The sequence below is a fragment of the Panthera tigris genome, chromosome B1 (assembly GCF_018350195.1).
Source record: "Panthera tigris isolate Pti1 chromosome B1, P.tigris_Pti1_mat1.1, whole genome shotgun sequence".
Lineage (NCBI taxonomy): Eukaryota > Metazoa > Chordata > Mammalia > Carnivora > Felidae > Panthera > Panthera tigris.
In genome coordinates this window covers 53934474-53961816 of record NC_056663.1, presented here as the reverse complement: position 1 = coordinate 53961816, position 27343 = coordinate 53934474, and the positions used below count along the sequence as shown (strand labels likewise).

Here is a 27343-nt window from a genome sequence, read left to right as displayed (position 1 = left end):
TTGCTCAACCGACTGAGCCACCCAGGCGCCCCAGTTCCTGAATTTTTCTATTCAAATACTCCACTAATCATTTAGAAATAAAATTAGTATCAAATACACGAAGGAAAGCTTCAGACAATGACATTTCCTTTAAAAAGCTATATTCAAATGAAGATATGTTCTAATAGAAGTCATTAGCTCTTATTTTCAGCTATGGCTGATCTAGAAGATGTTCACTGAGTTTTTGCATGAAATGGAGTTGTTTCATAGTCTTGAAAATGGATTCCCTTAGAAGTTGTGATCTTCATAATAGCTCCATTTAAAGCATCATCTTCAATGAGTGTTATTAATCCATTCGCAATCATTGATGGGCTAAAAAGAAAGGAAACATTGTTTTTTTTAAATTTCAGTATGAGGCATAACTATCACTACATTTTGAATTGTTTTTGGAGAATCTACTAGCTTTAACAAGTATTAGGGAAATGCACGTCATGAAGCTATTGCTACCTCCATTATTTTATTCAATTTGATATGAACTAAATTATATGACAACCTTAGTCATACATTTCCTTGCCTACCCTGTCATTTTGACAGGAAGAACTCAGGGGCTTATTGTTTACATTGAGACAATGATTATTTTCTCGCCTCGAGCTTACAGATCTTAGACTTAATCAGATGAAAAGGGTCTTAAAATCGAATCACGAAGAATCAGAGATAACGCTTCTTGAACATCTCTTATTTATCTGGTGCTATTTTAAGTACCTTCCATGTATCAATGTATTCACGGCCTTTCAAAAGTCCCCTGTTTGTTTTCGTGTTGTCTCGATTTTATAGGTGAGAAAATTGAGGTACCCAGAGGTTGAGAGATAACGTTTCTGGTCAGAGATAGAACCAGGATTTGATGGGGGGGGGGGGATTCCTTCAACCTGATAGTTACGACTCCACGCTGTGAAACCCAACTGCTCAAACACAGACACTATTCACCTACCATGTGTGTTGATTCTTATGAAAATGGTTGGAGTTAAGGGGCCATGTGAGATGTCACAGGAGGCAAATGTGAACATTTCTTGGTATTTAGTCAGATAAAGGTATCATTACTTCCAAAAGCCTCACATTAAAAAAAAAAAAAAAATCTCATCATGGCTGAAGGCAATTACGATGCACTGACTGTATCTCAAAATTCATAATGTGTAAACATACACATTAGGAGCCCAGAAAAAAAAAAATTTCTCTTTTGAGAGTTTGCTGAACCAACACGTCAAAGCTGGCGTTAGCTTCTCAAATTTAAAAGGTTATTTTTCCCCTCTTTATCACTTAAGACTAGATGGTACTTTAACCACAGTACAAAGGAAAATAAGTACTTACTCCAAAATTCCATAGAATTTCATCATATCCTTGATGTGATCTTTATATTCTATATATTGTCCCATGTTTTCTTCTTTTTCAATGGATTCGAGGATGGGTGTATTAACAAAGCCTGGGCAAATGGCATTCAGTCTAACACCGCTGTTCATGAGATTAGCTGCCATCTGTTGATGAGAAGTAGAAGGTTGCAGGTTTCAAGCTTTGTAAATGTATACCATGGGGCACACTGATAATTAAAACCATTTCAAAGAGTCTGAAGTGAAAAATGCTAGTCAGATATCCTTCTAGCTATAGGACAATGACAGTGGTAAGGTTGACTGGTAGCAGAAAGCAAAAGAATACATACCTAAAATGCTGAATGAATTCCTGAAAGCCTCAATTAATTCTTCAAAAATTAGTTTTACTGGGAAACTCCTGAAAATACTTGATTATTTAAGCTGATCTTATCTACTGAATTCTGCAGGAACCCAAATGTGAAAAGCTAATGCTCAGAATATCTCAGGTTTGCTTTCAAAGATCAGGGTTGTAGAACAGAGAACATTTCCTTAAAAAATACTGTTAGTGGAAAGTTTGCAACTTTGATGGATTCTAAAGATACTCTTGATAATATGTACTATCTGGAAAGTAATTTAAGTATTTTCAGAGTAGCATTCTTTGGCTTAATTTTGCACCCACTGATTTTACTTAAAGTATCTGTAGAACAAAATGCAGTCGATTATTTTTCCATTCCGTTTGCTTTCTTGTAACCTCCAAAATCAACAGTCATAGAGCTTTTGGGGTCATTTATGGACAGGCACAGAGCAGTGGGAAATTTGAGTTGCTATACACAAATGTTTCAGCTAAGATCAAAAAAGATGCACTTCTTTCTTTTTCAGCTCTTATAAACAAAGGTCCTTTTGTGATATATTTAGTCCATGTTTTTCTCACTTCTGTGCCTTTTGTTGGTGACTTGGCTATTTGAAATGACTCCCAACCCTAGTGGTGAAGTGCCGTTTGGTGTTCCTAAGTGTGGGAAGGCTGTGATGTGCCTTATAGAGAAACTACATGTGTTAGATAAGCCTGATGCAGGCATGAGGCATAAATGCTGTTGGTCATGTTACTATAATACATATTGAACACAATACACATTAAATAAGATGTATTTAAATACAAATACATTTAAACTAGGCTATGGATGGTTGATCAAAAATGCTGTGACCAGAGGCTCGAAAGAATGTAACCCTGTATTTCTCCTAGGAGCAACAGTTCAGTATTCTCTAATTCAGCGTTTGCGAGTGAACTGACTGTACAGGTGTCCATTCTTGTCCATTCTTGTCATTGTAAAGAGGGAGTTTCTGGTATTTCAGATTTGCTTTGTTTGTAATAGCTTTATGCGTTCACTGAAAGTTGAATTACAGAGTAAGACTTTGCAAAGTAAATAAAAATTTCCAATCAATTTGAATTAAGAGGAGGAGAGCTGCTTGTCTTCCCTTTTGATTGCACATCTACTGTTCATGCATCTATTTCCTCTCTCGCCATCTTTTCTGTATTTGTCTGCCTCCTCTCTTTGTCTCACCTCGTCTGCCCACTGCAGAGACTTTCCCAACTGTCCTATTCTCTTCTATACTTGTCCTAATACATTCTCTAAACAGTAGCCAGAATGGTCTTCAGAAAATGGAAACCTGATCTTGTCCCTCCTCTGCATAAAAGACCCCCTGGTAGCTGCATTTAGAATAAATCTAAGCTCATTACTGTGGGGCACAAGCTGCTTTTCATCTGGCTCCTACTTCCGACTCTCCCCTTCCTCCTCAGGTTCCATTCAAATGGCCTTTTTTCAGTTATTATAAAAAGGCAAGCATTCTCACTTCATGCCATCAATGCATGTGGTCAGTTAGGCCTAAAATATTCTTCTAAGCTCTGTGCACCTCTTACCCTAGGCCCCCATGGAGACATCCCCCTTGACTACTCTCTCTGGTAAATGCCTATTCCCCCCGCCACCACCCCCCCCCCCCGTGCTCTCCTTTTTGTCATATTTCCAGTGATAAGTAATATCTGGGGCACACTGCATATTCTACTCAAGGAGGGCTAAAGTTAATAATTTTTAAATTTGGAGCCAATTTTAAAAATAAAGAGTATCTTCCCATTTTTTGCCCTTAGGAGATTTTTCAATACCACATCTGTGTTTAGGACCGACTTCATTTTAAAAGGATCTAGTCTTCATTTGCCCCTTGATGTGACTTGAGAACCATTTTCTTTTTTATAATAAAGATTAAAGGATAGTTTATTTTTCTATTTTTAATCCAGATGTATTGAATTCTGATTTTATTCCCCTCTACTTTCTAGAACTCATGTTTCATGCAGGTACAGAAAGAGAAAAGGAGACATTGTAGTTGTTACATCCTCACCGCTGCTGAGCGTGTGAATCCAATTATGCCATGCTTTGAAGCACAATAAACAGGCTGTTGTGCAACAGGCATGAGTCCTGAAACAAACAAAAAATTTCAACAACTTAACTAAAAAATAAGCAGACAAAAACCAAGAAATAGTTGCTATGCAAATGGATAATTTGTGTCTGTTTTAAGCTTATTCTACAAAATACACTAAAATCATTATTGGACAACTTTCCTTCCACGATCTCTATTATACTGTCCAGAATTTATGGTATATAAGTGACAGCCTAGGAATGAAGTCAAGAGTGATAGGTAAGCCCTTCTGTCTCCCTGACCTTCTGTCAAGAGAAGTCAGTGTTATCTAAAACACAAACAGGAGCACCTGGGTGGCTCAGTCAGTTAAGCGTCAGACTTTAGCTCAGGTCATGATCTCATGGTTTGAGTTTGAGCCCCACGCCAGGCTCTGTGCTGACAGCTTAGAGCCTGGAGCCTGCTTCGGATTGTGTACCTCCCTCTCTTTCTGCCCCTCCCCTGCTCACGTTCTCTCTCTCTCTCTCTCTCTCTCTCTCTCTCTCTCTCAAAAATAATAAACAAACAAATCACAAACGGAATCATCTTTAAATTCCAGTAAGTTACCATCAATTTTCAGTTTTTAAGGCTGGATCTTAAAAAGTATATATTCTATATTTGTAAGACTTGCAAATGGCTGAGGAAGTTTAAATTTCTTAAGCGAGATATGGAGATTAGCTGTCCTTGCTATAAATTAGTATGTATTTCCCCATCACCACTTGTACTGAATGATGCCTGTAAGTGTTTAAGAAAATTCAAAGTAAGTTCATTTGATTTATATCTGTAGTAGATGCCTAGATCTTCTTGCCCATGACTTAGGAAAAGAAAACCAGAAGAAAGAAAAGAAAAGAAAGAAAACCAGAAGAAAGAAAGAAAGAAAGAAAGAAAGAAAGAAAGAAAGAAAGAAAGAAAGAAAGAAAGGAAAAAGAAAGCAAGCCACAACTAAAAATGTATGATTCCATTTTATTTCGTTTCATAATTATGCACTCTAACACAATTCAAGCAATTTTAGAATTGGCTTAATTTTCCACATATGCACAGTAGTAACTATTCGAATGCATGATTAAATTCATGGCCTGCAGAAATAGTATTGTAGCATGCACAGCATCTTTTGTCCCCCTACCTCTTGGCACAACCCCCCAAAAGAAACAAAACAACAGGAAAAACCTTTTCCTGAACAATCAAATTCTATTTCTAGTTCTACTACTACTACCAAGTTTATTTCTCAGAATTGTCAATTTTCTAATCAATAGTGAAACTTTCAACTAGAGCCATTTGTATATTTCAGTTTTTAACAAATTTCTTCCATTAACTCATTTTAACATTTTTAACATTGTGACTTCTCTGAGTCAAGGGACAGCGATCTCTGATTATTATAATGTTATTAATATCAAATGTCATGCTAATAATACTAAATTATTCTGCTGAGACATGTTCATCTCCACCCAGCTAACTAGTCCCAGAGCACCACCAATCAGTCGAGTGTGTTGTGCCAAAGTTCAGCACTAAATGCAGACCTTAACCACTCCCTGGGTGCCTGCCAGGTCTCAATTTATAAAGTATGTTTGCTCAAGAGCACTTTAAATCCCTGATGGTAGATCACACGTAGTGCGTCCACCCAGTGACCTCAAAGTATTATAACATGTGGTTCTCTTCTTGTTTTTTGTTTTTAGGTTTAGTAAAATGTGTCAGTTAATTAAGTTCATTAAGGTCAGCCACCAAGAATTCATGATGCCTCCACCGTGTACACAGGACTGTGTATCACCGTGTATCAGGACTTTGGGATAAAGGGAATAAGCAGGTGCAGCCAGGCATTGCTGCATCTTGTTCTTCTGAGTTAGTCGTGGCTTTGCCCCTCCTTAAAGGTCTAAGAGATAAAGGCAGTTGGTGGTAGGACCCTGTCCACGGACTGTAGGAAGTGCAGAAGGAGCCGTAGGCAGAGAAAAGCTGACACAGCCACAGAAACAAAAAGCACAAGGGCGCTGTTCATAAATGTTGTCAAAGACGAACTTGAAATGGACTTTTGTAACTTCTGTGAAGGTACTGAACTTCTGAACCCAAGCTGGTTCAAAGTATCACAGAAGTGAAATAAATCAAGTACTGTTAGGTGGGTTGCATTTAAACAGGCAAGCACAAAACATATACTTCTCTTTAAAGGCACAACTGTAAATGCAACCAGAATGGGAAAAATTTGCTTCCATTTTTAAAGCGGCACTTGGTTTTATGAATCTTGTACCATTATAATGACATTTTCACTGCGATCCTGCAAAATGTTGACTTGTACTTTGCTTTCTCTTTTTGATTTCAGATCAAAGGCTGTATAAATCAGTAGCAGACACTCAGAAATTGTCCTTTTTTTTTTAATAACTTTATGAAGGCATAAATGACACACAATAAACTACATAAAGTGCACAGTTCAAGAAGTTCCAACATATGTAAACACCCATGAAACCATGACCACAATCAAGATAATGAACACATCCATCAATTAAAAGTCTCCTCTTGTGCCTTTGTCACCCCTTCCTTCTGCTTCCTGCCCCCCTTTCCCTGCTCTAGGCAACCACTGATCTGCTTTGTGTCACTACAGTACTCCTTTTCTTGAAGTTTATATAAACGTAATCACATATTGTAAACTCTTTCAGTCTGACTTCTTTCACCCAGGATAATCATGAACTTTACCTACGTCATAGTGTGTATCAATAGCTAATTTCTTTTCTTTTCTTTTTTTTCTGAATACTATTCCACTGTAAGAATATACCCATCAATTGCATATACTTTCACCTGTTGATAGATATCTGGATTGTTTCCAGTTTGGGGGTATTACAAGTTAAGAGAATTCTATTTTTCAGTTACTTAGGCAAGCCACAGTTAATTTGGAGACTTTTTTTTTTAATCTTCCCAGCATATATAGATCTTAACTGTTACTTCTTATGTTCCGAACAGGAAGGGTGGGTTAGAGATCTGTATCCCCAAATCTCATTTTACAGACTTATTTTTCCACATTGTATCTTTTTCTGAAAATGTATACTTTTGAACTACAATGCCACAAATCTGGTACAATGTCCTAACTTGGTTGGGTTTCTGAACCTGGTGAACCGTGGGCTGCTGCTAATCCTAATTCAAGAGGATTTACAGAAGTACATTCGTTTGAGATCTATGTGTTTAGTCTGTTTCAAGTACAAGGCACAGGGAAGCATATTTAAAATATACTCTATTGAAATGAGTCCCTCCAGTGCTGAAAGGCCAGATCACTGCCAGTCATCCAACTTCAAGGAAATATTGCCAGTATGTAACTAGCTGGCCAGAGGCTGGAATTAATGTGGGTTTTTAACATCTTGCAAATTAATACCGATATGCACAGGGTATTCATGTTAAAGGATTTAAGAACAACAACAAAACAAAGGATTATGACAATGAGATAGCAGTCTCTAAAGAAATGACGTTTTGTTTAATGTTGTGAAAGAGAAAGCTATTATTTGTGCTTAAAAATGGTTACCTTATACTCGGGCACCTAGGTGGCTCAGTCGGTTAAACGTCCAACTTGTGATTTTGGCTCAAGTCATGATCTCACAGTTCATGAGTTCGAGCCCTACACTGGGCTCTGCACTGACAGTGTGGAACCTGCTTGAGATTCTCTCTCTCCCTCTCTCTTTGCCCCTCCCTCTCTCGCTCTCTCTCTCTTTCTCTCTCTCTCTCAGAATAAACTTTATTTAAAAAGAATAGTTTTTTTTAATCCTTAGTCTAGACCCAGCATGATGCAAGTTGACTTACAGAATTGCAAAATGAGTCTCTCCAAAACATAATAGGTCTAATTACTTACAGGTTTATGTCCACCCTAAGTATAGATTCATTTGGGAAAAAGATTCAATAGGGACGCCTGGGTGGCTTAGTCGGTTAAGTGTCTGACTTTGGCTCAGGTCATGATCTCACAGTTCGTAAGTTTCAGCCCCGTATCCGGCTCTGTGCTGACAGCTCAGAGCCTGGTGCCTGCCTCAGATTCTGTGTCTCCCTCTCTCTCTGCCCCTCCCCTGGTCGCTCTCTCTCTCTCTCTCAAAAATAAATAAACATTAAAAAAGTTAAAAAAAAAATCAATGGAAGGAGAAATTCTACCCACAAAATAAATGCTTTCTATAAACACTCAGGATAATAACACCAAATAGCGAATGACTGGATGAGATAATTACAAAAAAAATTTTAAATACCTGAAAATTACATATGCAATTACAGAACATAGAAGGAAGTCATTTAGAAAAATACATTTTCCATTTCCACATTAGTTCTTCTATCTTTAATATTCTTTCTGCCCATATTTACAACAGATAGCTGTAACCTTTATATCTCATAGAAGGTAAAAAACTGCAAATCTGCTCAGACAAGGCAATTGTACTGAATCACCAAACATACTTCCTTTCAAAGGGACAGAAGCCATGTCAAATAGATTACACAGAAGTGCTGAAGAAATTCCACTTAGGAAAACAAACTGAGAATCCAAGGACACCAATCCTCGCATGCAAAACTGTAGCTCAGCAGCTCAGCCAAAAAGCGGGAATGTGAACCCCTCACGTTTTCTTTACGGTCAAAAAAGAAAACATCTACCCATCTTTCTGTTTTCAACCATCACTCTTCTAAGAGGAGGGAGAAGGAAGAAGTGATGAGAATCTGCTTATCTAGGTTGGTGGAGACAGCTGACCCAAGTAGTCGGTGCACCTCCTCGTTATACGCGATCTTCCACATAACAGAACACCTTATCTGGTGCTGCTTTTTTCCATCAGTATCATGTGCGCCATTAACAAGTCACGTTTGCAAGTGTGACAGGACATGAAAAGTGGTGTAAGCATTCATAAAACTACTGCATCTTCTGTAATGAAAATCTTTCCGGAAAGGTAATTTTGTTTGTTAAGAATCAACTTTATTAGTTATGGGGTGCCTGGATGGCCCCGTTGGTTAAGTGTCCGATTACTGGTTTCAGCTCTGGTCATGATCTTCTGGTTTGTGAGTTCAAGCCTGCGTCAAGCTCTGCACTGGCAGCAGGGAGCCTGCCTGGGATTCTCTCTCTGCCTCTCTCTCTGCCCCTCCCCTGCTCATTCTATATATGCCTGTCTCTCAAAATAAATAAACGCTTATTGAAAAAAAAAAAAAAAGAATACTGCAGAGGGTGGTACCACCTGATTCTTTTTACTGTTGGCTTGGAGATGAAAGAAGGTGATCAGTAGTCTAAGTCACCCAATATTTCTGGTCTGTTGCGACATTCCAGTCCAACTACCACTCTTCAGGCCATGGGAATCCCAGCGCCTTGCAATTCGATATCATGTTTCTGCTTAAAAAGTCTATGTCATTCTATTTACTTCTACCATGTTGATGAGAGATACCGATATGCGGCTCTTCAGGCAGAAATTGTGCCTCGTTGCTTTCACATCCCTATTTGCCTCTCTGTACATGCCCAAGGTATGTATGATTAAGTTGAATTTGTTACTTAAAGTGGTAACTTTGGCACATCCACCTTAACACAAATGGCAAGCTAATTACACTCCTTTAGATGAAATGTATGCCTCAAATAAGTATGTTACTGGGCTGGTATTTAAGACATGCTCACATATTTCCTTGAGACTCTAAATGTTTTCAGAAAATAAGTTTTCTTATTTGTTGTTTTCAATCTTAGCAAAAAAAAAAAAAAAAAAAAGACCCTAATAGGATCTCTCACAAAATGCTACTGAGTGACTGTCAGAGGCACAGAGAATGCCCCCAGTGAAAGACCTCAGCAGCTGAGTATGCAGGCAGGTGGAAGCAGGATTAGCAAGGGGATTGCTTTTCCTCTGACAACTGCTTTGTCCTTCCCTGTTTGAAGCAACTATGTAAGGAGCAAACTTGACTCTTACAGGATGTCCTAGGCTCAGAGCACAGCTGGTTAATTACCTGCATGACACCAGACATCACCCTGTTCTTCTCAAAAAAAAATTTTTAATAGTTAATGATGAATGTGGCAAAATGAGCTCAGCTGTATATATTACGTTTATAGACAAAAACTCCTACGGAAGAGTCTATGTGGTTAACAGTGATCAGAACAGCTTGTGGAGCTTCCAGATGGAGCACACCCTTCCCTCAGTACGCTGAGGGATCACTCTCCGCTTTACTCCTGTTTGTTAAACTAATTAATTGCATTTGATACTTGGGCTGCGTCAGTGGTCATTACTCATTAACTTCTCTGCCCAAACCAGTGTTTCAACTTAAGGTTTTACTGACAGTGAAGGACTCCACCGAATCTATGTAAGAGACCGTGAGGAAAGACTGGTTGAGTTCAACAGGACCCAAAGCTATTCCCTTCATAGAGTGAGCAGTAAGGGGAAAAAGAGGAAAAATCTGTGAGGAGAGAAAGTTTGGAAAGCACTTTTGGAAAACACAGAGGAAGCAAGCGTTAGAAATGCTTTTTTCTACATTTTGTTTACTATACCTCAATAAAACTGGAAAAAAAAATTACTTTGACTCTGGTAACTCCTCAAAGACTCTTTTGGTCATCTGGCCTCTCCCATCATGCTGTGACTTCAAGGGTAGACAATTTTTTATCACATTTCTGAGGAAAGTGTGACACCTGAGAGGTTCTGTTTTTCTACCATTACAAAATCCTGAATGTTTATCGAACTCATCTTATTATGGGAAGAATAGAAGCGCTTGGTGAGTGGACAAAATACAAGATAGTACATCTTAATACTGTTTGTCAGATGAAAGTACCTTAATGACAAAGCCCAGGTGGGAGGAGAGGTGGCAGGGCCTGGTCCAGGGCTGTCCAGACTGGCCAGCGACAAATAGTAGAAAGGCAACAGGTATGGTGGTCAGGCATTATGAACCTTTCTTCACAAGGATGGAGGCACCGAGTCATACAGAATGGACAAAGATAAACTACTTAACCATTATAAATAGAGTTACCCTGCTGGCTGGGAGGAATATTAGGCAGAGATGCAGTTAGGAAGGTTAGGATATTCTTTAAATTATAAGAGTGCCAGAAAGGCAATTTAAAACCCAAATGATCTTATCACTGATTTTGGGATCTAATCACTGTCTTATCTGCGTAATTAGAGAAAGACCCACACACGGTTCCAAATGTTGACCCTGAAATAGGGAAGGAGAGAAAGAATACCCTGGGGTGGGCAGTGTGATAGAGCAAGCTCTTAGACAAGAGAGCCAAGTGGACGTCTAATTATAATCCTTAAATTGTTCTTCTCAGTGACGTGTTTTGACTTGTGACTTTGGTAAGCTCCTCAAATGTTTTCAGGGCTTTACTATGTGTGTCAAATGGGCAAAAGCTTAAGATATCACTGGGGTTTAGTCTTGTCGTCTTTAGATTAGAGCAGTGCCCAGGCCTCAAGAAGTTTCCCTGGCTTAATCAAGTTATAGGAATTCTGTTTCTTTTACTTCACAGTGAGGCCAAAATGGCGGTGGATGGAGAGACAAATTAACAAACTCCCAGAGAGAAGAGATAGATAATCTAGTGGTTAAAAAAGAAGAGGTCTCGTAGCAGGTTGATTGCATGTGAATTCCAGCTTCCCTGCTTCCTTGCCATATACACTTGTGCAAGATCCTTAAATTCTCCTACCTTGATTTCCTCATCTACTAAATGGGGATTACGGAATCTACTTCATGTCTGTTGTATTCAATGAGGTAATGCTCACGCAGTGTTTAAAACAGTATCACATACACAGCAAGTGCTCAATGAATGTGAAGTGTTAACACATTTAAATGTCTTTATTGGATAAAAGACAGTGCTACATTGCATTTTGCTATTCATACTTACTTTGATGCAAGCAAGCCTCCCCTTATGGTATAGAATGTCTCCCACAGAATCCTAAATTGATCCAGCCCTGGAGCCTTGCAGGCTTCCTGGGAATGAAATAAGTACCTCTAGTGGCAGAAGGGCGAGGGGCTCCCTGTACAGTGCTTGTGGCTCAACAAGCTTTTCTAGCCTGTTGGCTTTAAGACACAATCCATGGAATTATCTCTTGATCACCACCCCGGGTGGTGAAAAAAAAGCCCACGTTTTTTTTTTTTTTACATTTCTATTTTTATTTAAAAATTTTTTTTTAATGTTTATTTATTTTTGAGAGAGAGAGAGAGACAGAGAGGGAGAGCACGTGTGCAAGTGGGGGAGGGGGCACAGAGAGAGGGAGACACAGAATCCAAAGCAGGCTCTAGGCTGTCAGCACAGAGCCCTATGTGGGGCTTGAACTCATGAACTGTGACATCATGACCTGAGCCGAAGTCAGGCGCTTAACTGACTGAGCCACCCCGGGGCCCCTAAGTTTCGATTCTTTTTTAACTAAAAAAAATTTTTTTTTACATTTATTTTTGAGAATTTCACATTTATTTACATTTTATTTATTTATTATTTATTTTACATTATTTTATTTTTGAGACAAAGCGTGAGCGGGGGAGGGGCAGAGAGAGAAGGAGACACAGCATCTGAAGCAGGCTCCAGGCTCTGAGCAAGCGGTCAGCACGGAGACCGACACGGGGCTCGAACCCACAAACTGTGAGATCATGACCTGATCCGAAGTCGCTCAACCGACTGAGCCACCCAGGTGCCCCCCTCTAAGTTTCTGTTTTTAATAAAATATTAAATACTTTTTGTTACTTCTCCAGTCATTTGTGTATTTTTTCCTTATAATTTCATTTTAAAATAGTGCGTATGTGGCCTTGACAATTTGACTCCAGGGTTTCGGCCTCCCAGAATCTAAAACATGGCCTTCCCTTAGGCCAAATATCTCTTGTAAGTGTGGTCCGTGCTGTCACCTTTTACTGTATCCTCAGAGTTGCAGTGTTATCATTTATAAGGAGATGTTGCATTAGGAAAAATAACCCGGTTACCCTGAAAAATTTATAGCATCAGTTCTACAATAACTTTAGGGATGTCATTTTGTCTTTCGGCAACCCAGAAAATGAGATGCTAGTCTGCTTTGGAGAAGTTGTAAGGAAGGAGGTTTCTAGGTCTCCACTGGGGGCACGGTTGCCGCAGCTTAAGGGCCATCTGACAATGATTCTCAGAGGAAGGAGAAGGTAAAGACGAAGAGAATCAGACTCCGGTGTGATCACAGGCATCGCCAAAACGGATTCCTGAAATACAACCGGAACTGGCAGGTGGGGCAGAAGGGGGAGAGATGGGGAACCCCTACAATTACCACACTCACTGAAACCAACCAGATAATTTAAGACAGTCTCACTACTCCTGGACACGAATAATTGAGACTTGCTCTCAATAACGGCCAGACTTCTAAGACTTCGTCATTTCATTTGAACTACTCAAGAACCATTGATGATTTTTCCCCCTAGAATTTTAAAAGTAAAGTCATCTGGTTAAGTGGCTCAAAAAGCTGCTGCCAAATATTCTAGCTACTGTTGAGTAATATGGTATCAGATGGTATTAGAGCCTCCTGCTCTGAATAAAACGTAGCTTGGGATTGCACGTTGTGGCAAAGATGATTAGCAGTCTACTGAAATCCATTCTTAGGCACATGGCTAGACCACATGCTCAGACTCCCCTGGAGTTAGGTGACCCAGGAGATCAAATCCTGTACCGGGCCATGAACAGAGATGAGGTGTGCCGTTACTGGGCTGGGGTTTTAGAAAAGAAGCTTTGCCTCCTCGGTGTTCTCTTTTTTTCTGCTGCAGAGAAAGGAGGTCCCCCCCCCCCCCCGCCCTGCTGCCAGCCTAACTGTGGAAGCTCCATGCCAAAGGGTTTCTGCCAGCCTGACTTTCCAAGTGATTGCATATAGAAGAGGTTCCTGGCAACAACGATCTTGCCCCGGGCTGATATATAAGTGAGGAATAAGATTATACTATATTTAAGCCATTACATGTTTGGGTCTATTTACTATAGCAGTTTAGCATTGATGGGTGGCGGAACAGTTCACCCCAAATGGGGCACTTTGGCATAAGGGTTATTTTGACCTAAGGGCACTTGAAAAATCAGCAGGTACAAGAAGGGTACTCTGACCTCTCCTCCTCCTGAAAGCAGGTGCTACAACTCCCATGTAAAATAGGGCCTTCCTAGGCAAGAGCATGTGGCAAAGAAACATGCTTATCACCAGAGATGGGGAGTTGAGGCCAACGGAAATCCGTACAGACCTTGTTAAAATAACTCTTATCTTCCTTTAGGCCCCCCCATATATTTTAGTCACTTTCCCACAATTACCTTTCTTCGTTCAACCTTCAACCTTGTTTATAAACACTTAGGCCTAGCTATCCTTGGTCTCGGTTTTCCCATAGGGGTTCTCGTGGACATATAAAAATCCACAAGCTTTTTTCCTGCAAATCTGTCTTAGGTCAATTTAATTCTCAGGCCCAGCCAGAGACCCTGAGAAACTACAAGTAAAATCTGGCTTCCCCCACAACAGATCCCAACAACTGTATGTGCCGTGTTTTTAAGTTCTATTCTCTTTCTAAAGTCACAGGGGAGTAGAGATACCTTAATGGTGTTTTAGCACTTTTGACTCTGTCAAAGATGCTTTCACGTGCCTTACTGCTTAGTGCCACAGTAAGGGAACTTGAAAAGTCACAGTTTAAAATCATAGACATAAGGCGCCTGGGTGGCTCAGCTGTTAAGCATCTGACTTCGGCTCACGTCATGATCTCACAGTTTGTGAGTTCGAGTCCCACGTCGGGTATAACATGAGCCTCGAGTCAGGTGAGTCCCGCTTCTCACTCACTCTCTCTCTCCCTCCCTCTAGTGGGATTTTCTTTCCCTCTCTTTATCTCTCTGTTCCTCACTCACTTGCACCCTCTAATTAATTAATTAATTAAAAGAAATAAACATTTACTTCAAACTTCTGACATTATGCAATAGAAAATCCCATAGAGCCGGTAACAACAAAACTATTAAGCACATTTTCAATTCCAAACCTGAACTGATAATGAATATCCTCTGAAGACTCACTTTTGTGGTCCAAATTACCAATAGGAAATTATTATTAATGTAGTAACTGTCCTTACCTGCTAAAGATGACATATTGATAATGATGCCGCCTTCACCTCCATTTTGCTTACTCATGTAATCCAAGCCAAGATATGTTCCACTGATAACAGAAACCTAATCCAGAGGCATAAATGGGAAAAGCTATTCATTATACTTCATTGCACAGTCACACAGCAAAGTTTTTATTGCTCTTGCAGATACCCAGGGAGATTTCCGCAAATACTACCCCTGAAAGCTTTTTCAAGTGACTGCTTGCCTTTTTTTAAAGCTAGTCGTTGACTGCATTCTCCTTTGTTTGCCTACTGTTGTGGAGCCCGTCACATCTCTGCAAATCTTCACTTACTGCCCCGCCTGATATTTTATGAATAAAGTTGTATACCCGTGGTGTTTTGTCACTTGACCTCAATTTGCAGCACCTTCCAGTACACAGTTTACAGCATTCTTTCGTGTGTACCGTACTGTGTATAGTATTCTTTTTCTTTTCTAAATATTGGACACAAAATGTATTTCCCCTTCTTAGCGTAAGGTTTTCAGATTCAGGTATTTTATATTCACCTGCTGTGTTTAACTCTTGGATTTGGGAATCTATAATAGTGGAAACCCTTGATTTCCTATACAGTTTTCATCTTTTTTTTTTCCTAATAAAAAGTCTATTTTGCATTTGTATCCACTTCTTTCCCCATGTAATGCAGAGGAAGGTGATCTCCCCAGGTTTAGGGTAGATACTGATTAATTCAGTCACAGAAAGCCCATTCTCTATGCCAGTGACTGGCTTAGGAGCCTGTAGGTGACCCACTTCTAGGTGGTGAGATCTGAAGAGCAGTCAGCTAAAAGGGGGCGGGGGGTCCAGGTAGGTGATGGGGTGGTGGGAGAGGAGGTCACCGAAAAAATTTTTGCTTTTAAGAAAACCAGAAAGAAATGATTCCATTTTTCCTTTTGCATCATTTCATAAAGGTGTGATGGCTGGGTTAAATCATTACATTACCAGTGTCTTGAAGATGAAACCTCCATGAAGGAAGACAGAGCAGAGAGATGAAAAGAAACTAGGTTCTGATAACACTGTGTTGCAGTATAAAGCAATCCTGAAGCCTGTGTGGTGTGAGATCATATAACTCTTTTACCCAATTTCAGCACCCCAACTTTTCCGTTAGCTGGACATAGGATCTTCAGTCACGTCTGTCACGTAAGTTTGCTCCTCACTCTCGCACCGTCTTTCTGAGAGTTTACTCTGATTTGTTACCTATCTCCACGCGTAGGCAACTCTTCTGTTGCAGGAGTCTGACATTTAAGAATTCACCACTACCCAGAGTAACTTGTGATACAAAACTTATATTTGAAACCTTATTTTCCCTTTTAGATGTCAGAACTGCTCTCCTTTCCAACTTAGACTTTTAGAAGGTGGATATTTTCTTTTGACATCTTTATTCCTACTTTTTTCATTCTTTACGAGACTGTAAAGATAATGATGAAATAGGTAATGAGCCTGAAACTGAGGGCATACATTGGTGTTTACCCTTTTTTTTTTCTTTAAAGTCCTTTTAGAGTTTTCTTAACAAGATTTCTTGCCTCTCTACCTAACAGTAGTCCTAGAACAAAAAAGTAAATTGAAGATTCTATTCACTTAAGCCACATGTCAGTTTGATATTAAGTAGGCTTAGGGAGAATAAGTAAAAATCTCCCCATGATTCCCTTTAAAAAGAAAAAAAAAAAACCCAAAACATCGATGGTTTATATAAGAAGGAAAAAATGTATATGGCTGAAATTACTGAAGTCAGTCAGATTCTGGTAGTTTCTGCCTAAGTCTCTAGCATGTCTGGACAGAATTTCTATTTATGCGTATTGGCGCTATGCTTTTATTCTCAGGTATTTACAGCTTTGCTGACACCCTGCTTTTGTGTTTTCAACATCTACAAGATGCAGCCAGTTAGACAGTTTGGGAATATTTAAGCTTTAATTTTTTAAAGAAGGAAGATTTATTTCCAGGTCTTTGGTGGTGGAGGACAAAGGATTATTTTCCCATCCAGTATCAGGTTAAAAACTGAGTAACTTTTCAAATGAAAGTGTTCTCAGAATAAATCTACAAAACAGGGTCTGATATGCTCTGGCTGGGGCATATAGGATATTTTACCTCTTTTCCTATAACAATCTCTGCCTTATACAGATAATATATTAAATGAAATATTAGGAAACCACAGAACAAAATGTTTTTTTTGTTGTTGTTGTTGTTGTTAAATTCTAAATATCTTTCTTGTCCCTTGGCAATGTTTATATACCACATAGATCTGGTCATTATAATACCAAGCATCTAGGGGAAAATAAGAAAATGAAAACTACAGACATGCTCTAGCTACAAACACAAAGTAGCTGGAGTCTATAGTATGATTTCAGTCCATTATATAAAGGTACAATTTTTAAAAAAATTTGTTTTAACGTTTATTCATTTTTGAGAGACAGAGAAAGACAGCACAAGCAGGGGAGGGGCAGAGAGAGGGAGACACAGAATCTGAAGTGAGTTCCAGGCTCTGAGCTGTCAGCACAGAGCCTGATGGGGGCTCAAACCCACAAAATGTGATATCGTGACCTGAGCCGAAGTTGGACGCTTAACCAACTGAGCCACCCAGGCGCCCCAAGGTACCCTCAATTTTGTACTTGACCTTCAAAACATTTTGTACTTGACTCTCAAAAACAAAAAAAAAAAAAAAGGAAAGAAAGAAAGTATATCTTGTGTCTAATTTCACATAATATGAATAAAAATTTAATTAGTGACCAAATGACCTAATTAACACATGCTTACTCCATAGTTTTGGTTACGAGCAATTTTTATATGTAAAACCAAAATTATAATTGCACTGTATTCCAGATCTTAAATTAGTTTTTTCCACAGATTAAAGCACTCTATAAGTTAAAACCACTCGTAAATTCCCCTGTAACAAAGATAAATGGATAAATGGTAGTAGCTTACTTGTTTAACTCTTCTTATCAGACATTATGTCTTCTTAGTTTATAGATACATAATGTATTATATATAACATACAATGTTATGTATTACATATATATTTCTATAACATATATATAATACAAGTGTGCCTGTGCATTCGCTACTGAAATTTCCGAATCTATCATTTCCCTTCCCTTCCTCCGATCTGGGGTCCCTTTTAGTTTACGGTTCTTGTGATACATTCTACCTCTAATTTTAAAAATTCTGTCATCTAAATCATGAAACATTGCCTTTCAGGTTTCTTGTCTTTTCACCAGCCCAATTCTCAAGAAATACTAAAATAGATGACCATTTTTTTCTCTGAAATCCTTTTTTTATCTTTTGTTTCTGTGTCCAGTCTTTTCCCATTTTTACTCATTTATGCAGTAAATATTATATTTCCCCTTGTAGAACTACTTAAAATTTAGCAAGTCTTGCCTAACCATTAGAGCTCAACTAGACCTTTAGATATTATTGAGTAGCAATAACAGAAAGAAGTTACTAATTTAATTTGTAATTAACATCCTTGGGAACCAAGAAAAGGGACTACATTTGACAACATTCCTATCTACCTCCTCAACTTTTCCTTAGAGGTAGAGAAGGGCAGAGAAATCAACCTCATATAGAAATCAGACTGTGCCAATGAAAACAATGTAAGTTTTTACAATCTGGAAGAGAAATATGATTTAGTGAGTGAATACTATGTTCAGGCACTGTGCTGGATACTTCGTGCAAGTTCTGGTTTATTTAAGTTTAACCATCCTTCGTGGCAAGGAAAGTATCCCCATCCTCTTACAACCGTGAAACCCAAGACCACAGAAATGAAATAAAAGCTCATGCATTCTAAATTCAGGGCTGGAATCTACTTTTGACCGAATCCAGTCTTGACTGACCTTTCCAGTGCAAATCTTTAGTCAACCCGTGTACGTCTGACAAAAATAATCAATAGCAATAAGCTATCTATTTTGTTTAGTTTTTATTTGAGTACACTAAGGGATTCAATATACATTAGTCATGTGTCCAAATTAGGTTATGAAATCCCACCTGAACGGGAAGAACTTAGTCAGGCATATTAAAGGGTCAAAGAGTAAAAGGAATACATCACAGAATGGCTTTACCAGTTCTCAAAGTCAAGTCCACTTCCACCCAATTGCCAGAGTAACCTTTGATAGTTATGAAAAGATTCATTCTTTCCTGAACATTCTTAGCTCTGAGCAGTTCGAAATAAAGATAGCGCAGTTGGCTCCAGATGAAGGAGGAGGCACAGACTAGCCTTGTGGGAACAAAAGACTGGGAAGAGGTTTAATGTACCTCTTGTGTGGGGAGAGTGGTGAGGAGGATAAGGAAGGGGTAAGTCTGGTAAGGAGTGAAAAGTGGAAGGACAGATGATACAGCCTGGCAACGCTGATATATCAGGAAATAATCCCAACAGTGTATTAAAACACAAAAATGAATACCCCTGTATGCAAAATGTCATCGAATGACAGTTTATTTATTCAATAAGCATTCACTGAACACCTACTCTGTACACAAAACACAAATTTTGTGCCCTGAAAGAGCTCAGAGTATACTGGCATATAGTGCATGGGTATAAAAAATAATTCTAATAAAAATTTTAAATTTGTAAGCCTTTCTAAGAATGGTATAATAATGTTGTACAAGATTCCAGAAGAGGGAGTGATATGTGGTAAGGTTCTTTAAATAAAGGGTTCTTCTCTTGACAGGGACAGGAGCACAGAAAAATGCAAAAGCACACACAGGATCTTGTAAAAGGAGGCAAATTACATTCAGAGTCTAAAAAAAATATATGTTATGTAAACCTAACACAAATATTTGCATTATACTAACAGACATAATCAAGTTGGAAGGATAATGATTGGTCAGATTCTAATCTACTCTTGAAATGGGTGTTGAAGGTAGGAAGGGAAGTAACATGTTTTCGAGTTATATATAGGTAACAAAGGTTACCTCTCTCGATGTAAAATTAAACAAATATTAGTTCCTGGAGTTAAGCTAAGGAGTGGCCTATGTCAGCAGAGGCCAAAGAAAAATAAACGCCAGATAATTTCAATGAGCAAGGATCCAGGAGAGTGAGTTGTAGACAAAGGAGCCAAATAAAATTCTCCTGGTCTTCCAGAATTTTCTATTTGCAGATAATGTAAGAACTTTCTAGCATGCAGCAAGTGTTTATTCACCCAGGCTACATTAGAGCAAACACTCCCTCTCAGTCAGATGAAGATAGACAATTTGAATCCTATTATTTAAGATAATCTCTTCACTATTTTCACGTTCTTTATATTGGCTCTAATCATTGCACACTGCTTTCTGACAGCTGATTTCTCAGAGAAGAGACACAGTAGCTGTCCATTATGAACACAACCAATATGGAATTTTATACCCTAGTGAACTTTATCTATAAAATATCTGTAGACAGCACTGATGAAATTATTAAAAATATCAGTAGTGATGCTTCAGGGAGAAAATGGCTGTGGGATTTGTGCTTTTTCACCAGCAGAACTCAGTTCAAAGAAATTCTTGCCACGTTATGTGGTTTTGGAAAGTGCCATCAAGTTTATAAAAATGTATTCTTAACTATTCCTGCAGTTCTCAAATGGTTGTACATTCATTTTTTTTTTTTTTAAATCTGGCAACCAAAGTATATAATGAAGTATGGTTCATAATAAGTCAGGGGCAACCACCAAAGATTAATAAAATATTCTTAACAGCGAAAAAAAAAATTTAGAGGTATCCAGTGGAATTTAAGAAAGGAATGGAAAAAGATCAAAAACAAAAAGAAAACTTAGTAAATTTAAAATATGAACTAAAGTGTAAGAAATAAGTTCCAAAAGAAGGGTAAAAAATAAAAGTGGCTTAAATTCACAAATATACAATGCAGATATGCTCACATATGGCTTTAAAAATAAGAGCTCACAGTATATTGTCAGCAAGAGACAAATATAACATAAAAGTTGACAGGTCTCTAAACATACACATATATCCCAGAAAGATATGGGGGAAACTTGACAAATAACATTTTAAAGTTCTTCTGAAATCTCATGATATCTAGGAACACCTGTGACAAGTTTTAAAAAGAATTAGGAGAGTGTTTGTACTTTAGTTTTCTTTTTTTAGAGAGAGAGAGAGAGAGATTGAGAGAAAGTATATGGGGGAGGGGCAGAGAGATTGAGAGAAAGAGTATGGGGGAGAGGGAGAGGGAGAGGGAGAGGGAGAGGGAGAGGGAGAGGGAGAGAGAGAGGAGAGAGAGAGAGAGAGAGAGAGAGAGAGAGAGAGAGAGAGAGAGAGAATCTTAAGTAGGCTCCACACCCAGCTTGGGGAGGAGGGTCTCGATCTTGAGACCATGAGATCATGACCTACGCTGAAGTCATGAGTCTGACATTCAACCGACTGAGCCACGTAGGCACCCCTGTTTGTATTTTAAAACAGTACCTTTCACTCTTGGTTAAAGGACTTTAGGCATCTGTCAAGTTTGGGGAACAACTCTGTATCCTTATCAGAGTGTTGACGCATTCCTCTCTTTTGTGAGGTAGTATAATTCTCATTACTCCCACCACGTTACTACTGTTAAGCAATCACTCCTGGGAATGTAGATTCAAGTCAAACATTTACTGACTAAGCACTATCTTCAAGATATTGTGTTGATTACTGAGAAAGAAAGAAGGAAAGGAAAGAGAGAAAGCAAAAACATAACTCAGTTCCTGTTTTTAAGGTGTTTATCATCTCCCGGGAGGGTATCATGAAGGAGGGGGCCACTCCTTGTATGTTTAAACACACTTAGTGGCCTCTCTGTACTTTACACATCCCTGCTTTGCAAAACTAGTCGAATGGCCTTACCAAGGGCGGGATGACCCCCCCCACAGCTTAGCTCCGACAACTTGTTTGGCTAAGGTTTAAGTTTTACTAAATCCCAATACCTTATGTCAAGTGTGTTTATAAAATGAGATACCCAACAACCTTGTAATACAGTGGATAAAACAAATCTTATTTCTTTATTCGACGTTTTTGTAATTTAAGCAAGACCTAAACGATCATCAAACATTGTAGAAATTACACGCACACGTACACACATACCGACTTTCAAGATAAAAATCTTAATAATTACAAAGTCTCACTGTCCCTTTAGCCTTATTTTCTGTTAAATTTCTGGAATTAAATTAAGATTTAGTTTTCAGGGGCACCCTGGTGGCTCAGTCGGTTGGGCCTCCAACCTCGGCTCAGGTCATGATCTCCCAGTTTGTGGGTTCGAGCCCTGCGTCAGCTCTGTGCTGACAGCTCAGGGCCTGGAGCCTGCTCTCAATTCTGTGTCTCCCTCTCTCTGGGCCCCTCCCCCGCTTGCACTTTCTCTCTCTCTCTCTCTCTTTAAAAAATAAATAAACATAAAACATTTTTAAAAATGATTTAGTTTTTAAGTAAGTAAGTTAAGCCACGGTTAACAGATTTTTTTTTCTGTAATGGGCCAGATGGTAAATAGTTTAGTCAATGTGCACCACAAGGTCATTGTCACACTATTCAACTCTGCTGTTGTAGCAAAAAGTAGCCACAGCCAATATGCAGATGGATGACTGTAGCTGTGTTCAAATAAAACTATATAGATACTGATATCTGAATTTCGTATATTTATGTACTTCATATTCTTCTTTTTACATTTTTTCAACCATTAAAAAATATAAGACTCATTTTTAGCTTGCAGGTCATACAAAAACAGGTGACAGGCTAGGTGAGCCTGTGGGTCATAGTTTGCCAACTACTAAGTTATGCAATAAACTATGTGGGGTTTTTTTTCTTATATTTCCTTTGAAGATTTTAAGACAGATTTATCTGCATAATTAGAAGTCTCAAATATCTTCCTATTTGTAAAAGGAAATGCTTTTTTTCCTAGCTTTCTGTAACTTCCCTTTTTCTACGTTGTAGGTTTTTGTATTGATTTCATGAATGTAAGAACCTTTTTTTCCTTTAAAAGCATCATTTTTTAAAAATAAGTTCAGGCAGTAAAAACATGGCTAAGATAGCTTACCAAATTAATTTGCACAGTTTTTTCCCAGTTTTTCTCATTATTCACTCCAGCGTTATTGACCAAAATGTCCAATCTTCCAAAGTGGTCTACAACTTTTCTGAAAGTATCTAATTAAAAAAAAGAAGACATTATAAATTTTTTTTTAACATTTACTTATTTTTGAGACAGAGAGAGACAGAGCATGAACAGGGGAGGGGCAGAGAGAGAGGGAGACACAGAATCAGAAGCAGGCTCCAGGCTCTGAGCCATCAGCCCAGAGCCCGACGCGGGGCTCGAACTCACAGACTGCGAGATCGTGACCTGAGCTGAAGTCAGACGCTCAACTGACTGAACCACCCAGGCGCCTCCAAAAAAGAAGACATTATATAGATATGTTCTTGTTTTCCATATATACACTTCAGTCCTACCCTGTGCCCTGAAATCAATTTTCATGTATTCACTCTTATAACGAAAATTACACTCTTAGATAGTGACTTAATGCCTTGCTTCTCGAAGTACCGTTTGTGAGCCAGGAACATCAATCAGCATTACCTGGGAACTTGTTATAAATGCACAATCTGTGACCACCACAGACCTACTGAATCGGAATCTTAACTTTAATAAGGTCTGTAGATGACCTGTACGTACACTGAAGTTCTTAATTTAATGAAGTAAATTTTAGACAACTGAGCATCCTAAACTAAGAGCTCTTACAAATCCATCTGGGCAGCCAGTATCAGTCTGTCTTTAAGACATTATTGAAGCTCTCTGGCTTAGACTATGACAAACATCCTTTCTCAATAAGCTGCATTATCTTTATAAAGTGTAATATTAAACATAAGTCTTCTTGTGTATTCAGATCCATTATGGCCATTTCAGGGAGTTTTAATAGCCCAGGAAGTAAAAGTGTACATACTTCATTCAGTTGATTTGGGTACTGCAACTTGAATTATGTACCATTCATTCTTTTCTCTTTCTCACTATTATTGCTGCTTTGTATTCCTAGTTTGTATAAAAGCTATGTTCAACCAGGGTAAAAGCCCACATAGATGCTAAGGCATGAAAGTCATTCATGGCATTGTCAAACCACATATCCAGTCCTTGCAAACCCTCCTTAGCCAGTTCATACTTGGCTTTATCATCAAAGCAGTTTTTGACATACTTCTATAGATTTAAACTGATTCCTTGGGCCTTTTACCATTGGTTCTAGTTCTATTACTTGAGACTACAGATAACAATTGGGGTTGTTCTTCCACAGGACAGAAATGTCTTCTCTGGTCTTAAGGTCAGTATATGAGTTCCTTGAAAAAAGTAAAGTCACAGAAACTTTATTTTGATTGAAATGAAATCTAGAATTACTAACAACCATGAGACATACTGAGGGGGACACGGGCTCATCAGTTCCCAAGTGGGTAAATCACTATGCAAGCTAATTGCCAGAAATATTACGAAGGCCATTATTTACAGTACTTTACCATACTGGAATAGAAAACAACAAAATAAAAGCTGTTTACTTTTTCATGGAATTTTTAAACTGCTTAAAATGTCAAATTGATTCTGGAAAAGGTCCTCCAGCAGAAAACATCTAAGGAATATCTATCTATCTATCTATCTATCTATCTATCTATCTATCTATCTATTTTTGCATCTATCCTAAGCATGTTCTACTCTTCAAAATCCCACATTCGGGGCGCCTGGGTGGCTCGGTCTGTTGGGCGGCCAATTTCGGCTCAGGTCATGATCTCGCGGTCCGTGAGTTCGAGCCCCGCGTCGGGCTCTGTGCTGACAGCTCAGAGCCTGGAGCCTGTTTCAGATTCTGTGTCTTCCTCTCTCTGACCCTCCCCCGTTCATGCTCTGTCTCTCTCTGTCTCAAAAATAAATAAACGTTAGGAAAAAAAATTCAAAACCCCACATTCATCTTATAGGATTTCGGTTGTTAAGTATGTAAGTCTAACTGCTTCTTTAATTCTTCTTCCCTCCTCCTGGTCTCTACTGCATACCTTACACTCTGCCCATATCAGTAGATAATACATCATTCTCTTTCTGATCTACCAGTGAATTTGGGGCTCATGGGGCTTACGATTAAGCTCTTGCTGACATTTATAAGTTGAGGCACTCTGTAATTTACCTAAATTCTCCACACTATTTTTTTCATTTGCAAAATGAATTCTGTCTAGATCATCTCTAAGACAGTTTTCACCTCTGTATTTTTATGATTTTAATGAAGTCTCCCTCGGCCGCCACCTAAACAGTTTCAAAACTCGTACACAGAATTAAATCCTGAAATTGGAAGAGTCAAGGCCATGTCTTCCTTAAATGCAAATAAATGCTGATGTCCAGACAATGTGTGGATTTCTCATGATCAACATGCTTTCTCCTGGTCACTCCTGTATCTGAATTTCTTCCTCCACAATCCTTAAGGAATGTGTTTACAGCCAAGATACTAATTTTAAATACTGGGAAGCAAAACAATTAAGGTTAAATGTCACATGTGAAACTACATAAATTCAGGCAGAAATAGCTTTCAGATGATCTATACTGTTTCCTATTTCATCAGCATGGATGTTGGGATCTGGCACGACTTCATCCTTGATCCGAAATATCATGCACAATCAACAAAACTTTACCCTCTTGCAAAATATGTTCCACTAGCACTGTGTTCACAGATCTCTTCTACTTAAGCTTGTAAGTCATATTGTAAGTCTTAGCATTTTCAGATTTAATTACATAATTTCCTATAAAACAATTTCCTTTAACAGCAGGGGAAAACCTGCTTCCAATGTACCACTCCATCTTTACTCTCCTACAGAATAGCCCAACACTTTCAAAGAAATTCACATATCCAGTGTTCTTTAAGAACAGGAGTACTAGCATGACTTTTATGGAAAATTTCTGGCCCCTTCATTAAAGATGTGCCCCGCATTTACTGAGTCTTCCAATAAAACTTTGTGAAATATGTATATTTTATTTTTCTGTTTTTTTTTTCCAGAAAAAAAAATGTATATTTTCCATGCAGATCTACCAAACCTCCATATGACCAATTGTGTTTAGTCTCCGTGCCAATACTGTCCTTGATCTCTCACAAGTAGATGGGTCTATTTTAAGGGAGTAGACGGAAACAGGAAAGCATTGAGGAAAGTCTGATAGAAACTTTTCTTCTGTGATTCTAACACTGCAGTAGAGCTATTATTATTTTTAAAGTACCATTTCATAGGGGAAAACCCAGAGAGAACATTTAGTTGATTGCATCTAGCACGTCTGCGATGATGATCCTTGATCTTGCATTCTAGTATGTTTAAAAGGAAACATTGCCACATTTGGTTGTCATTGAACTCTGCATCTTCCAGCATTCTGGAAGAAATTGTTTGCCACAGTCCCTTAGCCTACTTCAGCTTTCCAAGTTCCATCTGCAATTTCAATCATTTAATAATCCCTGTAGCAGCACGGTCTTTGAATACACAAAGGAATTTTGATTACATTACGTGCTGCCAAAATTAAAAAAAAATAAAATAAAAGATTTCTCAAACAGTCTTGGTTTTCCCCCTCTTAGTTTTCATGGCTATGGGGATGTCGGCAGGAAACATAACAGTCCAAGCTATCTTTCGGAGCTTATTAAATAGCTGCTCTCCAGGAGGTAGCCTTGGAGCTTATTAAATAGCTGCTCTCCAGGAGGTAGCCTTGCATATGCCTGCACCAAGCTGGCGCTCCGGCCCGGCTGCCTTCAGGTTGTTGCTTGTTCAAGGCATGTTCCGTGCTGATGGACTGATTCCCCTCTCTTACCTCTCAATTGTTCCTGGTCAGCCACATCGCACTGGATGAACAGAGTCTTCTGCGGTTCAAACTGCTCATCCAGGGCAGCTTTACACTTTACACCTGCTTCAAGGTTCCAGTCGACAAGCGCTACCTATAAAGAGCAGAGGAATCGAGGTTCTACGCAGCTTGTGAAACAAACAGCCGGACGAACAGTAAATACACACCGGGACGCTCCCCCTTCTTGGACCTCAAACTCCGCAATTAAAATTCGGGGTCTCTCCCCACCGCCTTCGAGGTCTGCTCCAGACCGTCAGCCTCAGCAGCTTTTGAAAGCGGCAAAGGTGGGCAACCTGGGGCGCAGCAACCCCCCCCTTCCCGCCCCGAGCTCGCCGGGAGTCCTCTGACCGGTGGGCGAGTCTCCGGGTGGGAAGACACGTTTCCCGGGGGGGAGGGGGGCGGGCGCCAACGCTTACCTTGGCGCCCTTGTGCAGGAGCGCCTCCGCAAAGGCCCTGCCGATGCCCTGCGCCGCGCCGGTCACCAGCGCCACTTTGCCGTTCACATGCATGACGCGGCCGCTGCTCCGGGCGGTGGGCGAGCTCGGCGTCTCCGCGCCGCCGCAGCTTTTATGGCCCCCTGCGCGCGCGCGTGCAGCCCGGCGGGGCGCTCTCCTGCGAGTGGGCGGGGATGAAACTGTCAAGCCCGCGCCGGGGAGCCCACGGCTGTGTCACCTGGCGCTGAGCGCTCCGGGGCGCCAGGCTTCGCGATCTTTGCCTTCCTGACTCGCTGCCCGGGTCAGAGCCTGTGGCTGGCAGGGCGCTGACAGGGAAAACAGAGAAGTTGTTTCTAAAAAAGATTACCT

General features: G+C 39.4%; 1 protein-coding gene across 2 annotated transcripts; it reads right to left on the bottom strand.

Annotated features, from left to right (window-relative positions):
• Nucleotides 1–123: 123 nt before the first annotated feature.
• Nucleotides 124–27250, bottom strand: HPGD (15-hydroxyprostaglandin dehydrogenase). 2 transcript variants are annotated; one of them, XM_015544203.2, is made up of 7 exons: nt 26957–27250; nt 26511–26634; nt 22752–22858; nt 14760–14856; nt 3729–3805; nt 1345–1508; nt 124–351 (listed from the first exon to the last, which is right to left on the bottom strand). In XM_015544203.2, exons 1-7 carry the CDS (start codon nt 27047–27049, stop codon nt 213–215), a joined length of 801 nt encoding a protein of 266 aa, XP_015399689.2. In that variant the 5' UTR covers nt 27050–27250; the 3' UTR covers nt 124–212. The 2 variants fall into 2 exon arrangements, with proteins under 2 accessions (XP_015399689.2, XP_042839530.1); XM_042983596.1 differs by lacking the exons at nt 22752–22858; nt 26511–26634; nt 26957–27250 and adding an exon at nt 21167–21266.
• Between the last annotated feature and the right edge of the window lie 93 nt (nt 27251–27343).

What these genes read in the sequence shown, in the direction of transcription:
- HPGD (XM_015544203.2), bottom strand. Translation starts at nt 27,049, where the DNA reads ATGCATGTGAACGGCAAAGTGGCGCTGGTGACCGGCGCGGCGCAGGGC. An exon ending in TGACCAGGAACAATTGAGAG is followed by an intron (nt 22,859 to 26,510) that starts GTAAGAGAGGGG and finishes TTTTTTAATTAG; the next exon opens with ATACTTTCAGAAAAGTTGTA. An exon ending in AAATTCTATGGAATTTTGGA is followed by an intron (nt 352 to 1,344) that starts GTAAGTACTTAT and finishes CTTTCTTTTTAG; the next exon opens with CCCATCAATGATTGCGAATG.